The sequence below is a fragment of the Girardinichthys multiradiatus genome, chromosome 19 (genome assembly GCF_021462225.1).
Source record: "Girardinichthys multiradiatus isolate DD_20200921_A chromosome 19, DD_fGirMul_XY1, whole genome shotgun sequence".
NCBI lineage: Eukaryota > Metazoa > Chordata > Actinopteri > Cyprinodontiformes > Goodeidae > Girardinichthys > Girardinichthys multiradiatus.
In genome coordinates this window covers 8,268,615-8,288,508 of record NC_061811.1, presented here as the reverse complement: position 1 = coordinate 8,288,508, position 19,894 = coordinate 8,268,615, and the positions used below count along the sequence as shown (strand labels likewise).

The window sequence follows — 19,894 nt, the reverse complement described above, 5'->3', positions numbered from 1 at the left end:
TAACAGAAAGAGAGGAAACAGCGTGTTCATCCAGCTGGATAGAGTCCCATGATTCCTACATGTTTACCATCTGAGAGCAAAGCAGCTCAGCTGCTGGTTCTGACCCGGCAAAACTACAGGACAGAGGTGGAATATTTGGAGTTGGCTGTTAGCAGCCAAGAGGCTCCGGCACAATCAGACAATCTGATCAGAGCTGTCAGAATACATCTGCTGCTGATGGTGCAGGATGCATCTACGGAAACATGAAGGAGCCAAAGCAGAAAGGAGAAATGCAAAAAAGATGGATACATAAATAGAACTGAGCACAGGCAGTGCTGCTGAGGAGGATTCAGGACTGAATAACCACAACAAAAGCTTCTTGAATCTTCCAGAAGGTCAAATACAAAATATTTTTTAATTAGCAAACTCCTCAGGCTGGACAGATGCACCTATGGACCCATCCTGGAGGAGTGTGAGTGTGGTGGGTGGGGGGTAGGCTGTTAACCTGCCTGGCAACCACTAGAATAAACATCCCCCTCCACCTCCTCCTCCTGCTGCCATAAGCGCCCCCACTTATCCTATTCCCCCCCTGCAGCAGCTCACATATGGCGGTCATATTCAGCGAAGAAGGCCTTTTCTTTCTCCACACATCACTGATGTGAAGAAATACATGATGCTGTCGTTTCCATGACAACACGAACCGGGCCTGAGTCCGGCTTTCAGCACACAGGGCGGGTCCGGTGTTGACAATGGAGAGGAAAAGAAGCCGGACTGTGTGAAATGAGCCCTGTGCGCGGAGGGGAGGGTGGAGGAGGCCGCTGGATAACAGAAACGAGCAGATAAATGAGCCAAAGCTGCTGCAGTGATATTCAGACATATGGCTGAGAGTGAATGGAGCTGCAGAGGGCAGAGCATCTGTCATGACGCGTCAAACGGAGCGCATGGAGCCGCAGCAGCTTACCTCATTTTCCTTCCCCTCCTCCTTTATCCAGCCGGAGGTGGTGCACTGATGAGGATCGGATCAGTCTTATGTGTGTAGGAAAAACCAGCCTGGGCGGCTGTAATCGGCCCTCCAGCCTCCAAGCCGCGTCCTCTGTGCGCGTCAGTAAGATCAAAGCGCTGAAATGATCCGCAGACGCTAAACCAGAGCGCGCTCCTCCATGCGCTTTGTGTGGTGCTGTCTCAGCGGTGCTCCGGCGGTACACTCGGGTCTCCTCAGGTCCATGTTCGGCTTATGGACGCTCGATAAACGGTGCCGGTGCTGCTGGGCCGCACGTCTCCGTCATGCCACATTTCCTCCCATTCGGAGTGTTTTGGTGCGCTGGACGCAGATTTCTGGGACTGCTAACACTGGGGACGAAGAAGGAGGAGAAACAGGAGCGACTCAAGACTGCATCCTTGCGGCCAAGGCGCGCATTGCACCCAATTTACGAGTCCTCTCAGCCGTGGGTAATCCAGTGGTTCTCAGTGGTGGAATGAAAAGCAGCAATGATAACCGTAAAAACAGACAGTGGAAACTCTGAATACAATAACATAAATAATACCATTAATTAAACCGTTAAAACGTGCACAGCACTCCCAAACACAGTCATTAATAGCATATTAATTCAATTCAGTTTTATTTATATAGCGCCAATTCACAACACGTCGTCTCAAGGTTCTTCACAAAGTCAGGTACATACATTCCAATTAATCCTAACCATTGAACAGTGCAGTCAGATTCAATTATTTATTCAAATTGGATAAAAAGTTTTTCTGTCTAAAGAAACCCAGCAGATTGCATCCAGTCAGTGACTTGCAGCATTCACTCCTCCCGGATGAGCATGTAGAGACAGTGGACAGTCACTGGCGTTGACTTTGCAGCAATCCCTCATACTGAGCATGCATGTAGCGACAGTGGAGAGGAAAAACTCCCTTTTAACAGGAAGAAACCTCCAGCAGAACCAGAACCAGGCTCAGTGTGAGCGGCCATCTGCCGCGACCGACTGGGGGTTTGAGAGAACAGAGCAGAGACACAAAGAGAACAAAGAAGCACTGATCCAGGAGTCCTTTCTATTGGAAGGAAAAGTAAATGTTAATGGATGTAGCTCCTTTAGTCGTTTCATCTAGAAAGAAAGAACAGATAAACTCTGAGCCAGTTTTCATGGTTAGAGTCTGAAAGAGAGCACATATAGTTGGTTACAGTAAAAGCTCAGTCAATTTCCATGTCTAGGAGAGAGAAAGGGTTAAACACTAAAAGTAGAGGGTGAGCATTAAGTTGTTGCCAGCAGAAGCTCGGACGATGCCCTCTCCAGAAAGGTGTCACAGGTAGACACAGAGCCAGGCCAGGTGTAGCTTCTAGGAAGAGAAAAGAGATAGAACAAAGTTAAAAGCTGAAATAACAGCAAATAATGCAAAATTGGAGAGTAGTGTGAGAATGTAGCGAAGAGGGTGAAAGTGGTCATTATGTCCTCCAGCAGCCTAAGCCTATAGCAGCATAACTACACAGATAGTTTCAGTTCAGATTGTTAGGTTAAATGGCGCTTATTTACAACAATGTTGTCTCAAGGCACCCCACAAAGAGTCCCACTGATGGTCATTGTTATACTAAAAACCACAAGGATTGGGATACCTCTCTCTGTCAGACTGATTATAACCATTGGAAAAGAGAAGGGGTCATACAGGTAGCAGAAATGGAGGGTGTGTTTGCACCTCAATCATAACTGAGCCGGTTTAGGCTAAACCTGACTCCCCCTTACTCCAACCAACAGGGAGGGAGGAAGGCTCCCTCCCTGATAACCTAAGCCACTCGAACTATAAGCTTTATCAAAAAGGAAAGTTTTAAGCCTAGCCTTAAAAGGAGACAGGGTGTCTGCCTCACGGACTAAAAGTGGGAGCTGGTTCCACAGGAGAGGAGCCTGATAACTAAAGGATCTGCCTCCCATTCTACTTCTAGAGACTCTAGGAACCACCAGTAAACTTGCAGTCTGAGAACAAAGTGCTCTGTTAGGAACATATGGAACAATCAGATCTCTGATGTATGATGGAGCTAGATCATTAAGGGCTTTATATGTGAGGAGGAGAATTTTTAAGTCTATTCTGGATTTAACAGGGAGCCAATGAAGGGAAGCTAAAGTAGGAGAAATATGATCTCTCTTTCTAATTTTCATCAGAACTCTTGCTGCAGCATTTTGAATCAGCTGAAGGCTTTTAACTGCATTTTGTGGACATCCTGATAGTAATGAATTACAATAGTCCAGCCTTGAAGTAACAAATGCATGGACTAGTTTTTCAGTGTCACTCCTGGACACGATATTTCTAATATTGGCAATGTTCTGGAGATGAAAGAAGGAAATCCTAGAAACCTGTTTAATATGGGATTTAAATGACATGTCCTGGTCAAAAATAACACCAAGGTTTTTTACTTAATTATCAGAGGTCAATTTAATGCCATCCAGGTTAAGTGATCGACTAAGCAGTTTCTTTTTTAAAGACTCCGGTCCAAAGACGACAACTTCTGTCTTGTCTGAATTTAGAAGCAAAACATTTTAAGTCATCCAAGTTTTTATATCTTCAAGACATGCTTGTAGTCTATCTAACTGGTTGGGCTCATCAGGATTTATGGATAAGTAAAGCTGAGCATCATCAGCGTAACAATGAAAATTTATCCTATGCTGCCTGATAATTTTAACTATTGGAAGCATAAGTATAGTAAAGAGAATTGGCCCAAGTACTGGACCCTGTGGTACTCCACAATTAACCCTGGAGTTTAAAGATGATTTATCATTTACATGAGCAAACTGGAATCTGTCAGACAAATAAGATTTAAACCAGCCTAGCGCTGTTCCCCTGATCCCTACAACATATTCCAGCCTTTCTAAGAGAATATTATGGTCGACTGGATCAAATGCAGCACTGAGATCTAACAGAACCAGTACAGACACAAGTCCATTATCTGAGGCCATAAGAATATCATTAGTGACTTTCAGCAGAGCTGTTTCAGTGCTATGATGAGCTCTGAAGCCTGACTGAAACTCTTCAAACAGGTCATTGCTGTGTAAATGTTCACACATTTGATTAGCAACAATTTTCTCAAGAATTTTAGATAAGAATGGAAGATTGGATATAGGTCTGTAATTTTTCAAGTCATCTCGATCAAGCGAAGGTTTCTTAAGTAAAGGTTTAATTACAGGTACCTTAAAAGCTTTTGGTACATATCCATTTACTAAGGATAAATTAATCATATCTAAAATGGGGCTGGTAATCAGAGGGAACACTTCCTTAAATAATTTGGTTGGGATTGGGTCTAACATACAAGTTGAAGGTTTAAATGAAGCTAATATTTCTGAAAACTCAGGAAGCTTCACAGGATCAAAACAGTCCAAACACAGATCAGGTTCTACAGTTACTTCCAATGTTGTCTCACTTGCTGAGGATGAAGTAATCATCTTCGGGAGTATGTCAAAGATTTTTTTTCAATAGAATCAATTTTATTTAAGAAGAATCCCATAAAGTCATGACTGCTGAGAGCTAAGGGAATGGATGGCTCAACAGAGCTATGACTCTGTGTAAGTTTAGCAACTGTACTAAAGAGAAACCTAGGATTATTCTTGTTCTCTTCTATTAATGAGAAATAAGCTTTTCTGACTTGTCGAAGTGTCTTTTCATACAGTAGGCTTTTTTTCCAGATTAAGTAGGAATCCTCTAGGTATGTAGAGCGCCATTTTCTCTCCAATTTTCTAACATTGAGCTTTAAAGTACGCAGCTCTGAATTAAACCATGGAGCCAGACTCCTATGAATAATTACCTTCTTTTTCAAGGGGGCTGCATTGTCTAATGCATCACGCAATGATGAAGTAACACTATGAACAAATGAATCAATTTGTGAAGGGGAAGAAACCAAATTATTGCCCTCCACTGTGTTTTTCTGTGATAATGAGGAAATTAAATGTGGAACAGATTCTTTAAAGGTTGTTACAGCATCGCCTGATTATGATCTACTATAATAAAATTTTCTTTCAGGTGTGGAGTACTCGGTTAAATTAAACTCAAAGGTTATTAAGAAATGGTCAGACAGGACAGGGTTATGAGAAAATATTGTTATGTATTTACACTCAATGCCATATGTCAGCACAAGGTCCAGAGAATGAAGACAAAGGTGGGTAGGTTTGTTAATGTTTTGAGCAAAGCCAATTGAGTGTAAGATAGCATTAAAGGCTTTATTTAGGCTATCACTTTCAGTGTCAACATGAATGTTAAAATCCCCCACTATAATAACTTTATCTGCATTTAACACTAAATTAGATAAAAGGTCTGAAAACTGATCTAAAAATTGAGAGTAAGGGCCTGGTGGACGGTAGAAAACAACAAACAGAAGTGGATTTAATGCTTTGCAATTTGGATGAGGAAAACTAAGGATTAAATATTCAAAAGAGTTGTAGCTATTGATTGGTCTGGGACTAATCAATAAATCGGACTGAAAGATGGTTGCTACTCCTCCTCACCCAGTATTTCGAGGAATGTGAAAATTTTAATAATTAGTAGGAGTTGACTCATTTATAGTAACATAATCCTCATGCTGCAGCCAGGTTTCTGTGAGGCAAAATAAATCAATCTGATTGTCACAAATCAGGTCACTAACTAGCAAAGTTTTTGAAGAGAGAGATCTCATGTTCAGTAAGCCACATTTAACTGTTTTATTTTTCTTTTTAGTCTGAGTTGTGTTTATTTTTATGAGATTTTCCTGATTTCCTCGTTTTAGATTATTTTTTAACCTATTCAATTTTGGCTGTGGGCAAGACACTGTCTTAATAGGGTAATGGGTATAAGTATAATTGTTTTAATTCAGCCACAATGAAGGACTTTCAAGAATGAACAGCATGTTTATGGTTATGCCACAGCATCTTAATTGGCTAGGTGCTTCCATAAACCATGCAGAGGTAGACTTGCTGGTGTACTTTGCATCATTGTCCTGCTGCGTATACCAGGCTCAAGGCCACAAGTTGTTTTATTTTATTTTTGCATTTTGCATTTTTTTCGTGTACTGTAAATCTACGATTTTGCATATATGGGACAAAAAATAAAAGACTACTTTTTAATATATTTGCACAACAAATAAAAGAAAAAACGTCAAGAATCAGTGATGCTGCCAATTCCAGATTTCACTCATAGGAAGGAAAAAAAAAAACTAAACTTTTTACTCAAAAAATAAATGTTATAAAATAAATTTGTATTCTTTATCCAATGTATTGTGAAGTCTGAGTTTAATAACACAATTTAAAAAATTTTATTGGGAAAATTATATTATATATAATATTCCTATGGCAATCTTTAAGAGAGCTTCACCTGGGAACACAGGTGATGCACAAAATGAAGGGACCTCCAAAATAATAAAGGAAACTACTTTGACCTATTTTATTGTTAAAGATATAATTTCAACATAAATTAACTTCAAGCAACAAACTCCCAAACACCATCATGTGTAGGTTAGTTTCTTGATTAAGGAGTTAGTGGTGGGATATGTAAATGTTTTTATTTTATATAGAAGTGTGATGGTGGACCATATACCTTATTAATGCAGTATACACAGTTTATGTGGTGGCTACTTCATAGTATATGTGAATTATGGCCAGTTAAATATAGCTATGCATTCTATCTGCAATGCTCCAATAAGGGTAATTTTCAAGGCCACAAAGTGATTGTTTCATTTACATAGTTCAAAAGCAGCAGCTAGAAGGCTGCATGTTGTCCGCTGGGGCGATGTTAATCATTTTTTAACACATCAGAGTCAGTCCTATAGGAAAAACAGTCATTTATGTTCTGGAGGAGGAGAGAGGGTTGGGCCAGGTGGCATTTGTTTGGTCATGTGACAGCGATGGTGCTGCACCAAAGGTTTGTGGAGGTTTAACTGAAGCAGAGAAGCAATGTTAGCAGTGTGGACATTTGTTCACAGTGTTGAAAGGTTAGAGCAATATATACAAAATACATATAATAATGGTCAATATTGGTTATCAGCCATAACAGCAATATTATCAGATATCGATATCGGGCCAAATTAACCACCATGCTCAACAAGAATTTGGGCCTCCAACAATATGCTGTGACCCAGAAATCTGCACTCCAATCTCTAAAACCCGACTTACCATTGATGCTCATATGCTACACTGAGAGTTGGTGTCTTTCAGTGTTATTGTTGTGGGTCAGAAGCTGAAAAGCATGGGAATTACTGGGATATTTTTGCTCACTCGCTGAAAGAGGGAAGGATTTACTGTCTGTCTGTGGTACGAATGTTTAGAGTAAGTTTAGTGAGCAACTCATTCTGTTTCTGGGCTCAAGATCAACTAAACTGGACAAAACAGACACAAAAATATGACAGAACAACAGTCCAGACAAAAAAACATTGACCAAAAGTAAGAAAACAATCTGATTAAACTCAACTGAACAAAACAATATTTTCAAAAATGTGTCAAGGAAAACTTAAAAGCATTTTACCCGTCGTAAAAATGCCTCCTTTCCCTTTTTAAATCTTTATTTTTGTGATTAAGGTGATCTGTTTTGTAGTTTTTGTTTATTAAATCTTATTTTGTTGTCATTTCTGTTGTGTTATTTGGTTTTGTACCTTCATGTGCTCATGTGGAAATAAAAAGACAACACAAACAGATTTTCAGGTTTCATTTGCTTTCAGTCAGATGTTAGGTATTTAATGGAAATAAATCTGCAGCTTCAGGTGTTACGTGATAGAACAGGTTCTGTTATATCCATCTGGATGAAGTTAAAAGATTTCACTGACAACACAGCTCCAAACATCAGTCAGCGTTCAGCATCTTCCAACAACAAGCGTCATACACATCAGCAGAGATGTTCACACTAAAATCCACTCAGCTCCATCCAATTAAAGTTTGGCTCTGGGCTTAAAACAGGCTGACATGGAGCATAAAATGGCTGAAACCGGAGGAGCAGAGATTCTTCCATGTAATTCTGGACAGTAAGAAACCTGCAGTGTGTTTGTCAGGTGGAAGCAGTGCATTAAAGAGGAAAAACACCTCCAAAAGGGTTAAGTTCAGTGTTGGTGCAAAAGTCAGACAATTACAGTGCAACGGTCTCTTCCTTTCTCCGGAGGAACAAATCTTGAAGACAAAAAAAAAAATCGACCAAAAAAAAAGAAACAAAGTTTGCTTGTTTTTGGTGCTTCTTGTTTTCAAGATGGACACATACAACAAGCATACAACATTTCATCCAAAAAAGGACCTAAAACTGTTTCAGATATCCACTCACATTTTCCACAGAACTGTTTCATGTCTCTTGGTATATAATCACCCACCCAGGACCACACAAGGAGAAGATTTCAAGGGAAAACAACTGACAGTGGGAGATTTGGCTTCTAATCAATAAAATAAAAGGTTTCTTTTTCAGACTTGTAGAACAAGTAGTTTGAATCGGTTCAGATCGTGTTGCAGCAAATCATAAAGAAACGTTTGAAATGTCAGACAAATATTAACTTTCCAATTGGCTGAAATTTGACTTGTTAATTACAATAGAATGATTATATCATTTATATCTCGAATTATACTTACAGTTCCTTGCATCCCTTAAACATGTTCACGTTTGGTTACATGACAACAAACCTTAATGTTTTTTCTGGGGATTTTATGTGACAGTTAAACACAAAGTGTCTCAATGTGAAACAGAAGCAAAATGATTTTTTTTACAAATAAAAATCTGAAAATCTAGTGGAACAAGAAGTCGTCAAACTAGCATGAATACATGTTGGCTTACAAGCAAACCATTGTGGAGAAAGATCCCTCACTGTGAAACATGGTGGTGGCAGCATCATGGTGTGGGGATGCTTTTCTTCAGCAGGGGATGAGAAGCTGGTCAGAGTGGATGGAAAGACAGATGAAGCTAAATACAGGTTAATACTGAAAGAAAACCTGTTAGAGGCTCCAGAGGTTCGCTCTCCAGCAGGCAAACAACCCTATACAAACAGCCGGTGAAATGGTTTAGATCAAAGGATTTTCATGTGTTAGAATGGCCTAGTCAAAGTCCAGACATAAATCCAATTGAAAATTTGTTTCAAAACTTGAAAGTTAGTTATGACAAAAGCTCTCCATCCAATCTGACTGAGCCTGAGCTACACTATACTGCCAAAAGTATTTGTCTACTTCTACATATAGAGGAACTTTGATGACATCCTATTCTTAATCTGTAAAGGTCCAATTTGTGGATGGACCACTGTTCCCTGCAATAGCAACTTTAACTATTTTGTAAACATCTTCCACTAGGTTGAGGAGTGTGTTTATAGTTAGATGACAAAAGGCAGAACTGCAGCCTCTGCTCTAAATCATCCCAAAGGCGTTGAAGAAGGTGGAGGTCAGGACTTTGTGCAGACCAGTCAAGTTTCTCCACACTGAACTTTCTACACCTGCAGCCATAGAACCGATTGGAACACCTGAATTCATTGATCTGGTGATGAGACCCAATACTTTTGGCAATATATTGTATCTTGCAAAAGAATGTGGCGCATATCCCAAAACATTTGCTGATGCAAATGCAGTGGAAAGTAGTTCTGCAAAATTTTGACACAGGGGGGGCTAAACATAGATGCAAGAAACACTTCCATTTCACAATAATGCACGATTTTGAGTTGGTCTATCTCATAAAAGCCAATAAAATCCAATAAAGTTTGTGGTAGTAATGTGTAAACATGGAAAAGTTCAATACTTTTGCAAGGCATTGTAAGCGGGATGTGTTTAAGGATGCCAGACGTTTTTCCTGATATGTTAATTGGGAAAGGTCTTGATTCATTAGTGCTTTCCTGAGTTGTTAAATACAAAATAAAAGAGTTACAAAAATCCCAGCTCCATTCCTGTGGAATGGTTCTGTCTGGAAGGAAACAACCTCCTGAGAGCAGAACCTGCAAAGAATAAGAGCTGTGACATCCAAACTGTATAAGTGCAGTCAGAAAGTTGGAGCCTTTGGTTCTGTTCGTTGGACTTGTTCCATGTTGTGTCCTTGCTGACGAGGCTAAAATCAGTGAGAGGGTTTTTTTGCTTTGTTCATGTAGTGTGACTAAAAAAAGGAAAAAGGGAAGAGTTCGATATTTCAAGCAGCTGCTTCTTACATTTCCTGCTTTTCCTTTCATCCGTCAGCAGATGAAGAGTGAACCTTCAGCATCGCTTCTGTTTATCACTTCAGATCTCTCACATCCACTTCTTATTTGGAGTTATAGTTTTCCGTTTGGTTTATCTTAGTGCAGTTCTGTTCAGTTTCCTTCTATTTCTGTTAGTGTTTGTCTGCTCAGACTATCCTCCACTGCAGGACGCTCATATCCTTGCCGCCGGTGGACACCAGGTAGCTGTCGTCATAAAGGAAGCTCACGTTTGTCACGTGGCTGCTGTGGCCACGGTAGATGTGGCTCGGAGCCTGGAAAGGACAAAAACACTTCTTCAAACAGTTCTGACTAAAACAGATGTCAATGCTTACATTAGTAGCCAGTGGCAGTTCTTGTATGAATGCAACGATCGGCAAGACCCCTTCTGCTATCCTGTCTCCATAAGTAACTAAGTACACCCCTCCAAATGAACACCATTCTGGAAAACTTTTATTATGTAATCTATCAAAACTAGGAAAACTATTGATCTGTTTGATAGAAATCTTGCAGTCTACAATTTTTTTAATAGATTTTAAACTAGAAATATTTAAATGTGGGCCAGATTGTTTAAAACCGTGAAGTAGCCCTTTAATCCAACTGGACTTGGAAGCTGCAGATTAAACAGAAACTTCAGAGTCATTAGACAGCAAATATATTTTTATACAGTATTTTGCACACAATGTAAAATACTGTGGGGTACTGCTTCTCATTGACTGGACATGCAGTTAAGCTAAAGAAAACTTATTTGGGGTGCAACTCATATATGTTTTATGTTTGGAGTGCTATTGGTGGCCCTTAGGCTATGCCGCCCTGGGCAGAGATCTATATCTATGAAAAACCACCACTGTTGGTAGAATGTGCGGTATCATACCCTGAACTGTGAACAGGGGTATGAGAAAAGATGGACCTTCCCAAAATCATCTCCAGTAACCAGGAGGCTCTTGTCATTGGACCTGCATGCTGCGTTGATGTCGGTGCCATCTGAGCCCTCAGGCCACAGCCCTAAGAAGATTGGAGCAGCAGAAACTTCTCATCAGTCAAAGGTTCAACAAAAATACTCACCGACCTTATTATTTAGCACAAATTAGCCAATCACAGGGAAGTAACTCAATGCATTTAGCCATCTAGATGTGGTGAAGATGACTTGCTAAAGTTCAAACTGTGCATTGGAATGAGGAAGACAGGGGTCTTGTTGAGTCTTGTTGTTGATCATGCACAACCCTTTATGACCATAGTGTACCCATCTTCTGATGTCTTCTTCCAGCAGGGTAAAGCACCAAGTCACAAACCTCAAATCATCCCAAACTGGTTTCTAGAGCATGACAGTGAGTACATGATTCTCCAAAGGCCTCCACAGTCACTAGATCCCAGTGAATAAATCTGCAGCAACTGTTTGATGCAATCATGTCAATATGGACTAAAATCTCTGAGAAATCTTTCAGACACATTGTTGAATTGATGGCATTAAAATAGTCAAACTCACTACTGGCGATGTGTGCCTAATAAAGTAGCCGGTGAATGTACATGGATCTAGCAAGAAAAGGAGGAGGCAGCGTCTTACCAAACACCTGAAAGCCCAGAGTGCAAGTGTGAGTGAACCACTCAATGTCTCTGGTGGTCTCCACGCTGACGACCTGTTTGCACACTGATGGGATCCCTGCGAAGAAAAGAACAAACCCGAGGACAGAAGATGTGTTACAGCAGCATCAGGAGTGCAACCTCTGCAGGCATCGTACGATTCTTTAAATATGTTGAAAAGATGGAGAAATATTTTCACTCTCTTTCATTTTTAATACACTGCTCAAAAAAAATAAAGGGAACACTCAAATAACACATCCTAGATCTGAATGAAGGAAATATTCTCATTGAATACTTTGTTCTGTACAAAGTTGAATGTGCTGACAACAAAATCAGACACAAATCATCAAGGGAAATCAAATTTATTAACCAATGGAGGCCTGGATTTGGAGTCACACAAAATTAAAGTGGAAAAACAAACTACAGGCTGATCCAACGTTGATGTAATGTCCTTAAAACAAGTCAAAATGAGGTTCAGTATTGTGTGTGGCCTCCATGTGTCTGTATGACCTCCCTACAACGCCTGGTCATGCTCCTGATTCAATTCAATTCAAATTCAAAAATACTTTATTAATCCCAAAGGGAAATTAAATGTCGTTGTAGCTCATATTATGAAGGTTTCCTCAAAGAGCCGTTGTAGATGCTGATGGCTGTGGGCTGGAAGGATCTCCTGTAGCGCTCCGTCTTACAGCAGATCTGAAGAAGCCTCTGACTGAAGACATTCTGTTGTTGTAGGACAGTCTCATGAAGAGGATGCTCAGGGTTCTTCATTTTATTAAGAATCCATCTTTCCACAATGATCTCCAGAGGTTCCAGAGGAGTCCCCAGAACAGAACCAGCCTTCTTTATCAGCTTGTTGAGCTTTTTTAAGTCCCTGGCTCTGATGCTGCTTCCCCAGCAGATGATGGTAGAAGAGATCACACTTTCCACAACAGACTTATAGAAGATATGCAGCATCTTGCTGCAAACACCAAAGGACCTAAGCTTCCTCAAGAAGTACAGTCTGCTCTGTCCCTTCTTGTAGATGGCTTCACAGTTGCATCTCCACTCCAGTCTGTTGTCCAGGTGAACACTGAGGTATTTATACTCCTCCACCACCTCCACTTCTTCTCCCATGATAGAAATAGTTTTTGACTTATTCCTGTTTCTCTTAAAATCTACAATCATCTCCTTTGTTTTAGTCACAAGACGAGACGGTGAATGATCTCTTGAGGGATCTCCTCCCAGACCTGGACTAAAGCATCCACCAACTCCTGGACAGTCTGTGGAGCAACGTGACGTTGCTGGATGGAGCGAGACATGATGTCCCAGATGTGATCAATCGGATTCAGGTCTGGGGAACGGGCGGGCCAGTCCATAGCTTCCATGTCTTCATCTTGCAGGAACTGCTGACACCCTCCAGCCACATGAGGTCTAGCATTGTCCTGCATTAGGAGGAACCCAGGACCAACCGCACCAGCATATGGTCTCACAAGGGGTCTGAGGATCTCATCTCGGTACCTAATGGCAGTCAGGCTTCCTCTGGCGAGCACATGGAGGGCCAAATGCCACCCCACACCATTACTGACCCACTGCCAAACTGGTCATGCTGAAGGATGTTGCAGGCAGCAGATCTCTCTCCACGGTGTCTCCAGACTCTGTCACGTCTGTCACATGTTGTCAGTGTGAACCTGCTTTCATCTGTGAAGACCACAGGGCGCCAGTGGTGAATTTGCCAATCCTGGTGTTCTCTGGCAAATGCCAAGCGTCCTGCACGGTGTTGGGCTGTGAGCACAACCCCCATTTGTGGACGTCAGGCCCTCATACCATCCTCATGGGGTCCGTTTCTAACCGTTTGTGCAGACACATGCACATTTGTGGCGTGCTGGAGGTCATTGTGCAGGGCTCTGGCAGTGCTCCTCCTGTTCCTCCTTGCACAAAGGAGGAGGTAGCAGTGCTGCTGCTGGGTTGTTGCCCTCCTACGGCCTCCTCCACGTCTCCTGGTGTACTGGCCTGTCTCCTGGTAGCGCCTCCAGGCTCTGGACACTACGCTGACAGACACAGCAAACCTTCTTGCCACAGCTCGCATTGATGTGCCATCCTGGATGAGCTGCACTACCTGAACCACTTGTGTGGGTTGTAGAGTCCTTCTCATGCTACCACGAGTGTGAAAGCACCACCAACATTCAAAAGTGACCAAAACATCAGCCAGAAATCATAGGTACTGAGAAGTGGTCCGTGGTCCCCACCTGCAGAACCACTCCTTTATTGAGTGTGTCTTGCTAATCGCCAAAGATTTCCCCCTGTTGTCTATTTCATTTGAACAACAACATGTGAAATTGATTGTCAATCAGTGTTGCTTCCTAAGTGGACAGTTTGATTTCACAGAAGTTTGATTTACTTGGAGTTATATTGTGTTGTTTAAGTGTTCCCTTTATTTTTTTGAGAAGTGTACATTTTTAACTCCTTTTTCATAGCAGAAATGATTTCAGATAAATTCCAACTCCTAGTAACAGCAGTAACATTGTTTTGATGTGAACCCCGTAACAGTCTGGACCAGAATCTCTGATTAAGACCACCTACCTGTTCAAACCTGAGCATTATTATATCATAACATTACATTTTTGTCAGCATATAGCATTCAGACTGAGAGTGTGAATGTGACAGAATAATCAATAAAATTAAAGCTACAACTAATCATGCTTTCATTCACAGTTTCCAGATTTTTCAGTCACTGCAGCTTTCAGCTTCAGGCCTTTCAAACCAAGGTCTTACGCTCCTACATTAAAGACTGAGACACATTTGGTGTGGATGAAAAGCTGTTCTGGCAAGAACTGGTCAGAGGTCAGAGGTCACCTCTGAAGTGTCTGGATCCACTTCAGTATGCTTTATGTATTCTGTTACGTTCTGGAGATGGGAACCTTTCAGCATAGTGTGCAGGGACAGCAATACTTACAGTAGAGAATCTCATAGTCGCCTGAATTTGAGACCAGGTACTGGGAGTCCACAGACCAGTCCAAATGGGTGATGAAACTGGAGTGACCCTGGTGAGGGATGAAAATAAGCAAAGTTAGAGAAATTTCACAGAGTGGGAATTGTCCAAGAAGTGTTAATTCGCCATCTCAGAGGTGGTGCATCCAGAAAATGTAGTTTATCTATAAAAAACCTCTGAGGTAAAACTTAGAAATGTTAGGAAGAGGGAGCTCACTGAGCACTTCCCAACACGACTGTACTTCCTCCCATTTTCTGCCACAGCGTAGATGTAAATGTAGTTGTCGTGGGAACCGATAGCCAGGAAATTACCGTCTGTAGAAAACAAAACACAGACAAGCCGTTTAGGATGTTGACTTATGAACTACTGTAAAGTGTATGCTGATCGGCCATGACATTATGTTCTCCTCCTTAAAACTGAGTAGGCCTTCCTTCTGCAGCCCACCAGCTCTGGCCAATAAGGTTATTAATAAATAAGAAAGGGGAGAGTTGTGAGATTTTTGCAAGGTAACATTACCACTGGATACCCTTAGTCTCTGTGAACATGAACCAAACAATTTAAACTCTTTTCAGCCTAACATAATATTATCCTTTCACTTCTGCTGCTCCTGTTTTTGTCTAAATGAGAACAATTAAATATATTTACATGGACACATGCAGGAGTCCAGACTACAGGTAAAGCAGAGAAACTCCCAGAGAAAGCACCCTGTCAGGGGTAACCAACACACCTGGCCCATAACGCATCACCGACAGCTGTTCGTTCCCGTCTGTGTGAACCGTAACTAAATCCTTCGAATCCGTGTCCAGCACCAGCCACCTGCAGGATCAGAGACACGCTGAGGGTCCTATCAGCATCACCATAAAACAATCATATGGGAGCTGAACACTTTAGCAGCGCATATCTACCTGCCAGTTTGGGTTCCCACGGCAACCACGGCTCCTGATGGGTGGAAACCTGCTGACTGGGCTGTATCCTGTAAAATTAATAACGAAGAAAGAAAATTAGGAATTCCTCTCCATCTAATACTGTATTTCCACTGTTTTCACCCATGCAGTTTAGCACCATACAGCTTTTATCACATTCACCACTATATGTCAATATAAATCTGCTTTGGGTGACCCCACGTTTGGGGAGAATTCAGACTGCAGTTCACATAAAACACAAGAAATGATCTTCTGGACATGAATAGTAAATAAGATGAATAAATATTCCTTTTTTTATTTACCACCCAAAAAGTTTGTTTTTTTAATCTTTGAATCAACATAAGATACAAAAAGTTATATTCAATGTCAAATAATATTTCTGCAGATGTATTGGTAAAAAGATCAGCTTTTTTTATGCTCAAGAATATTACAACCCTAATTTAGTAGCCAATCAAAACAGTTTTATGCTGTGCAATTCCCACAAAGGCCTCAGGGAGGCAGTGTTGACTAAACTGACCTCCAAGGTTTTGGTCCAGATGAGCTGATGAGTGCTGGAGTCCCAGAGACAGACCTGCCTGTCATATCCACAGGTCAGGAACTGAGACTTCCAGGGATGAACCGCCAGACCCCACAATTCGTCAGTGTGACCCTGCCGAGGAGACGGTGAATCATTCACCCAGTCATAATGAGTGAATATGATAATAAACAAATACAACAGAATTCCTTCATTGGATGGTAATCATCTAGGCACATTTACCTGAGTAATGGGAACTAATGCTTCATCCACGCTGCCTTGTAAAACAAAGTTCTTGGTGGTGCCAATGAGCACGGTCTCCCCTCTGCCCTCTGCTATGGTTCTGATGGGACCAAAAAATTCAAGAACCTGCAGAGATAGAAATCACATATACGGGCTGTCACGGCAACACAGACATCATTTTTCCATTAACTCTTCACCTGCAGTGTCATAAATAACCATGAGGCTCATGAAACACACACTATATATATATATATATATATATATATATATATATATATATATATATATATATATATATATTATAGACCGCATCTTCTCAATCAGATTTAAAGACTTTGACTAGGCCACTCCACAGGCCAGACCATCAACTACCACCACCATGTTTGACTGTAGAGATGTTCTTTCTCTGAAATGCTGTGTTAGTTTCGCACCAAATACAACAGGTTGCAATCCTGCGAAACAGTAACACTTTTGTCTTGTTCGTTAATACACTGAAAAGTTGACAGAAAGTCTCGGGGATCATCAAGATGTTCACAGGCAAATGTGAAATTGGTCTTTGTGTTCTTTTTGGTCAGTGGAGGCTTTCACCATGGATGTCACTGCAGGTTTGTCTCTTTCTCATTGTTCAATCATGAACTCTGACCTGAAGTGGGACAAGTTATGCCTGCAGTGCTTTTAGATGTTCTTCTGGGTTCTTTTCATATCTCCAGGATAGGTTTCTGATGCTCTCTTGGAGTAACTTTGGTAGGCCAGCCGTTCCCGGGACATTTCACTACTGTTCCATATTTTCACCATTTGTGGATAATGGTTCTCACTGTGGTTCACTGTCGGCCCACTTAGAAATGGCTTTGAAACCCTTTCTAGGCTGATAGATGTCAGTGACTTTGTTTCTCATCTGTTTTAAATTTTTTAGATCTGGACATGATGTGTTGCTGAATGTTAGCCTAATCAGGCTGGGTGTGGCAAGTGAAATTTAAATAAAAAAAATTGTTTATCACTGTAAATTCATTATTTATAAGGTTTTCATGACTTGGAAACAGTGCGTCATTAGTTTGATCACCTGAAACATTTAAAAAACTAAATCTTTAAGGGGGGAAATAGTTTTCCAGAGCACTGATATATAGTTTTTTTGTTTTCTTTATTAATGTTATAAAATAATTTTATATGGGAGATATGCAAAGTGCACTTATTTCTTGATTAAATATTGATGTTATGCACTTGAAGCACTTTATTGGGATGCTGTGGAGTTCCACCATCATGACTAGTGCTAAAAAGTAGACATCATTTATTCACTTGATCTGTAAATTCAATAGAAGGAGTGTTTTGGTTCTTCACCTCCACCGTTTGGATCTGGTGGTAGCTGCTGTCCCACGAAATGAGCCTGCGGTCCTTCCCGCCGGACACCAACGTGCCGTTCCTCAGCATGCACACTGCAAAGATGCTGCCCTCGTGAGCTCCCTGGATGACGCGGCTGATGCGATTAGTGCCTGCACAAGTGAGACGGGAGGAGACGTATGAGCAGCTTCTCTGTCAGAGGGACACTGATTGTTTAAGGAGGGCAAGGAGACAGACATATGGGTGATCAATAGATTAAACTGAGACAGAGCTGGTGAATCGCTTTTCCCATTAAAAGGTCTGCCCACATGATCCAGCTTTGCTCTATTCCCAGTGTGACCTGACTTTGACCTCCTTCCTCCTTTTCTTCTCTTTTCAGCGCCAGCTCACAGACATGATCACTTTCACGCATGTCTCATCATTTTCTGCAAATCTTTGTACCTTTTCCCCACACCAGGATGTTTCCACTGGAGTCTCCTGTGATAGCATCTCCATTTTCAGCGAAGGTCACACACAGAACAAACTTGGGCTTCTCCTGTTTCTGTAACACAACACAAGAACACAGGAGTGGTTTCAGTTCATTTGGCTTTCACTGATTTCTTCCGCTACACAAGAATTCCCATAATATTACTGACTGTTAGCCTTTCAAGCTTTTATTCTGTCATGAAGATGATGATTACAGATTACCACAAACATGCTAGATCTGACCTTTCACACACATTTAGCTGTTTTCTCCAGATATCCTTGACTGAATCTCTTAATGTTAGCTAAAACAACCTCATATCCCACAGGAATCTTCAGCATGAATGTTATTTGACCCTGAAGATTTATGCTCAAATGAACTCCGGATGTCTGTGAATACATATAAAAGTATCAAGGGATTGCTGCAAAGCGACTCCTTAGATAACTTTCTACCTCTTAGAACAGCGTTGTATTATAACTAAGGTCAAAGAGGAAAGTAAGTAACTGGGTTTGAATCTTTTTATATGATTGGACTGATTTGATTATATATTTCTGCATATAAATCAGGCCTGTTTGTTTTATAAAGTACCTTGAAATGACATTTGTCCGGTTTCGGCAATATATAAATAAAATGAATTAAACTGGATTTGATGTTGGAAAGATTAAATGTGAAAGTAGCTCCAGTCAGAAGATTGTTTAGCTACAAGGATAATTTGTTTTTGTTTGTGAATTTAACCAGAGTTTAAACAATGTGGTAGAAAACTATTTCTTATATGCTGTGTAATGCAACAAGACCAAAAGTCCAAAGTCCTCTTCTGAGTAGTTGATCAAACCGGTGGGGTATCTCTCCCTCAAAGTTGCCCTCATGCAAGTTTTCAGTTAAATCATTATGATAAACCCACAAGTATTTGTATCTTTAATAAAAAAAAATGGACCAGCCGCTGGCTCCCAGGAGTTGTGTGCTGACAGAGAGAAACAGAACAAAGAACCAAGTCGTTTTTGCACAATTGGGATTTTTGTTAAGAGCGTTTTTTTCTCTGTATCCAAAACTGTTCTGGAGAGCTCCAAAGTCGGACACCATCTAAACATCCACTGACTTACGCCACTACTACAGAACAGTCTTCAGGCTCATGTTTGAAAAGCTGTTTAGATCTTCCCAGCGAAGATGAGAAATGGGATGTCGAAACCATTGGTCCCATTCCGGTTTATCAAGAGATCATGTGAAAAGATCCGGACCACAGTACGGTATCTGATTGTTTTTCAAATGTTGTTTTTCTGGTGCTGGGGAATTGACTATTAGGACTCAAAAATACTGGACCGTGGAACCATTTCTTTCAACACTAAAGAGAGACCGAAAAAATTTTTAGCTAAACTTTAAACCTTTAATCAGCTAAGATAATATTTTGACATTTATTTCTTATGCAGAAAACTTCTGTGATTCTTTGACTGGCAAAAACAATTTTAATTTTAATGAATATTTTCAGAATTAACAAATTTTCTAAAATGTGTGATAGACTGACTACTTATGTACATTAAATTGTTAAATGATAGTCTCTCAGTTGACTACATTTATAACGTTGTTAACGTTGTTGGTTTCCCATACCTCAAACAGCCCCTGCTTTTTGCTCAGCATGCCTTTCTCCAGAGTCCAGAAGTAGAGATGAGACTTGCCACAGGTCACAATGACGTTGCAATCAGTCGGGTGAAAGTCTGCACCGAACACCGACTCATTGGAGCACTGAACAGATCCACGAAAAGGA

General features: G+C 40.8%; 2 protein-coding genes across 10 annotated transcripts in view; both read right to left on the bottom strand.

Annotated features, from left to right (window-relative positions):
• Nucleotides 1-1,365, bottom strand: part of evla (Enah/Vasp-like a) — a 38,331-nt gene extending 36,966 nt beyond the window's left edge. The window contains exon 1 of the mRNA XM_047345078.1: nt 941-1,365. Within this exon, the coding sequence (XP_047201034.1) occupies nt 941-945 (5 nt within the window). The 5' untranslated portion in view covers nt 946-1,365. The remainder of the gene's footprint in view (nt 1-940) is intronic.
• A 7,589-nt stretch (nt 1,366-8,954) lies between these two features.
• Nucleotides 8,955-19,894, bottom strand: part of eml1 (EMAP like 1) — a 70,381-nt gene continuing 59,441 nt past the window's right edge. For all 9 annotated transcript variants that reach the window (XM_047345188.1, XM_047345184.1, XM_047345185.1 and 6 more), the window contains 12 exons: nt 19,738-19,872; nt 18,114-18,213; nt 17,673-17,824; nt 16,338-16,463; nt 16,098-16,229; nt 15,563-15,630; nt 15,385-15,473; nt 14,874-14,971; nt 14,622-14,709; nt 11,670-11,765; nt 10,980-11,110; nt 8,955-10,380 (listed from right to left, as the gene is read on the bottom strand). In XM_047345188.1, coding sequence (XP_047201144.1) covers nt 10,255-10,380; nt 10,980-11,110; nt 11,670-11,765; nt 14,622-14,709; nt 14,874-14,971; nt 15,385-15,473; nt 15,563-15,630; nt 16,098-16,229; nt 16,338-16,463; nt 17,673-17,824; nt 18,114-18,213; nt 19,738-19,872 — 1,341 coding nt within the window. In that variant the 3' untranslated portion in view covers nt 8,955-10,254. The remainder of the gene's footprint in view (nt 10,381-10,979; nt 11,111-11,669; nt 11,766-14,621; nt 14,710-14,873; nt 14,972-15,384; nt 15,474-15,562; nt 15,631-16,097; nt 16,230-16,337; nt 16,464-17,672; nt 17,825-18,113; nt 18,214-19,737; nt 19,873-19,894) is intronic.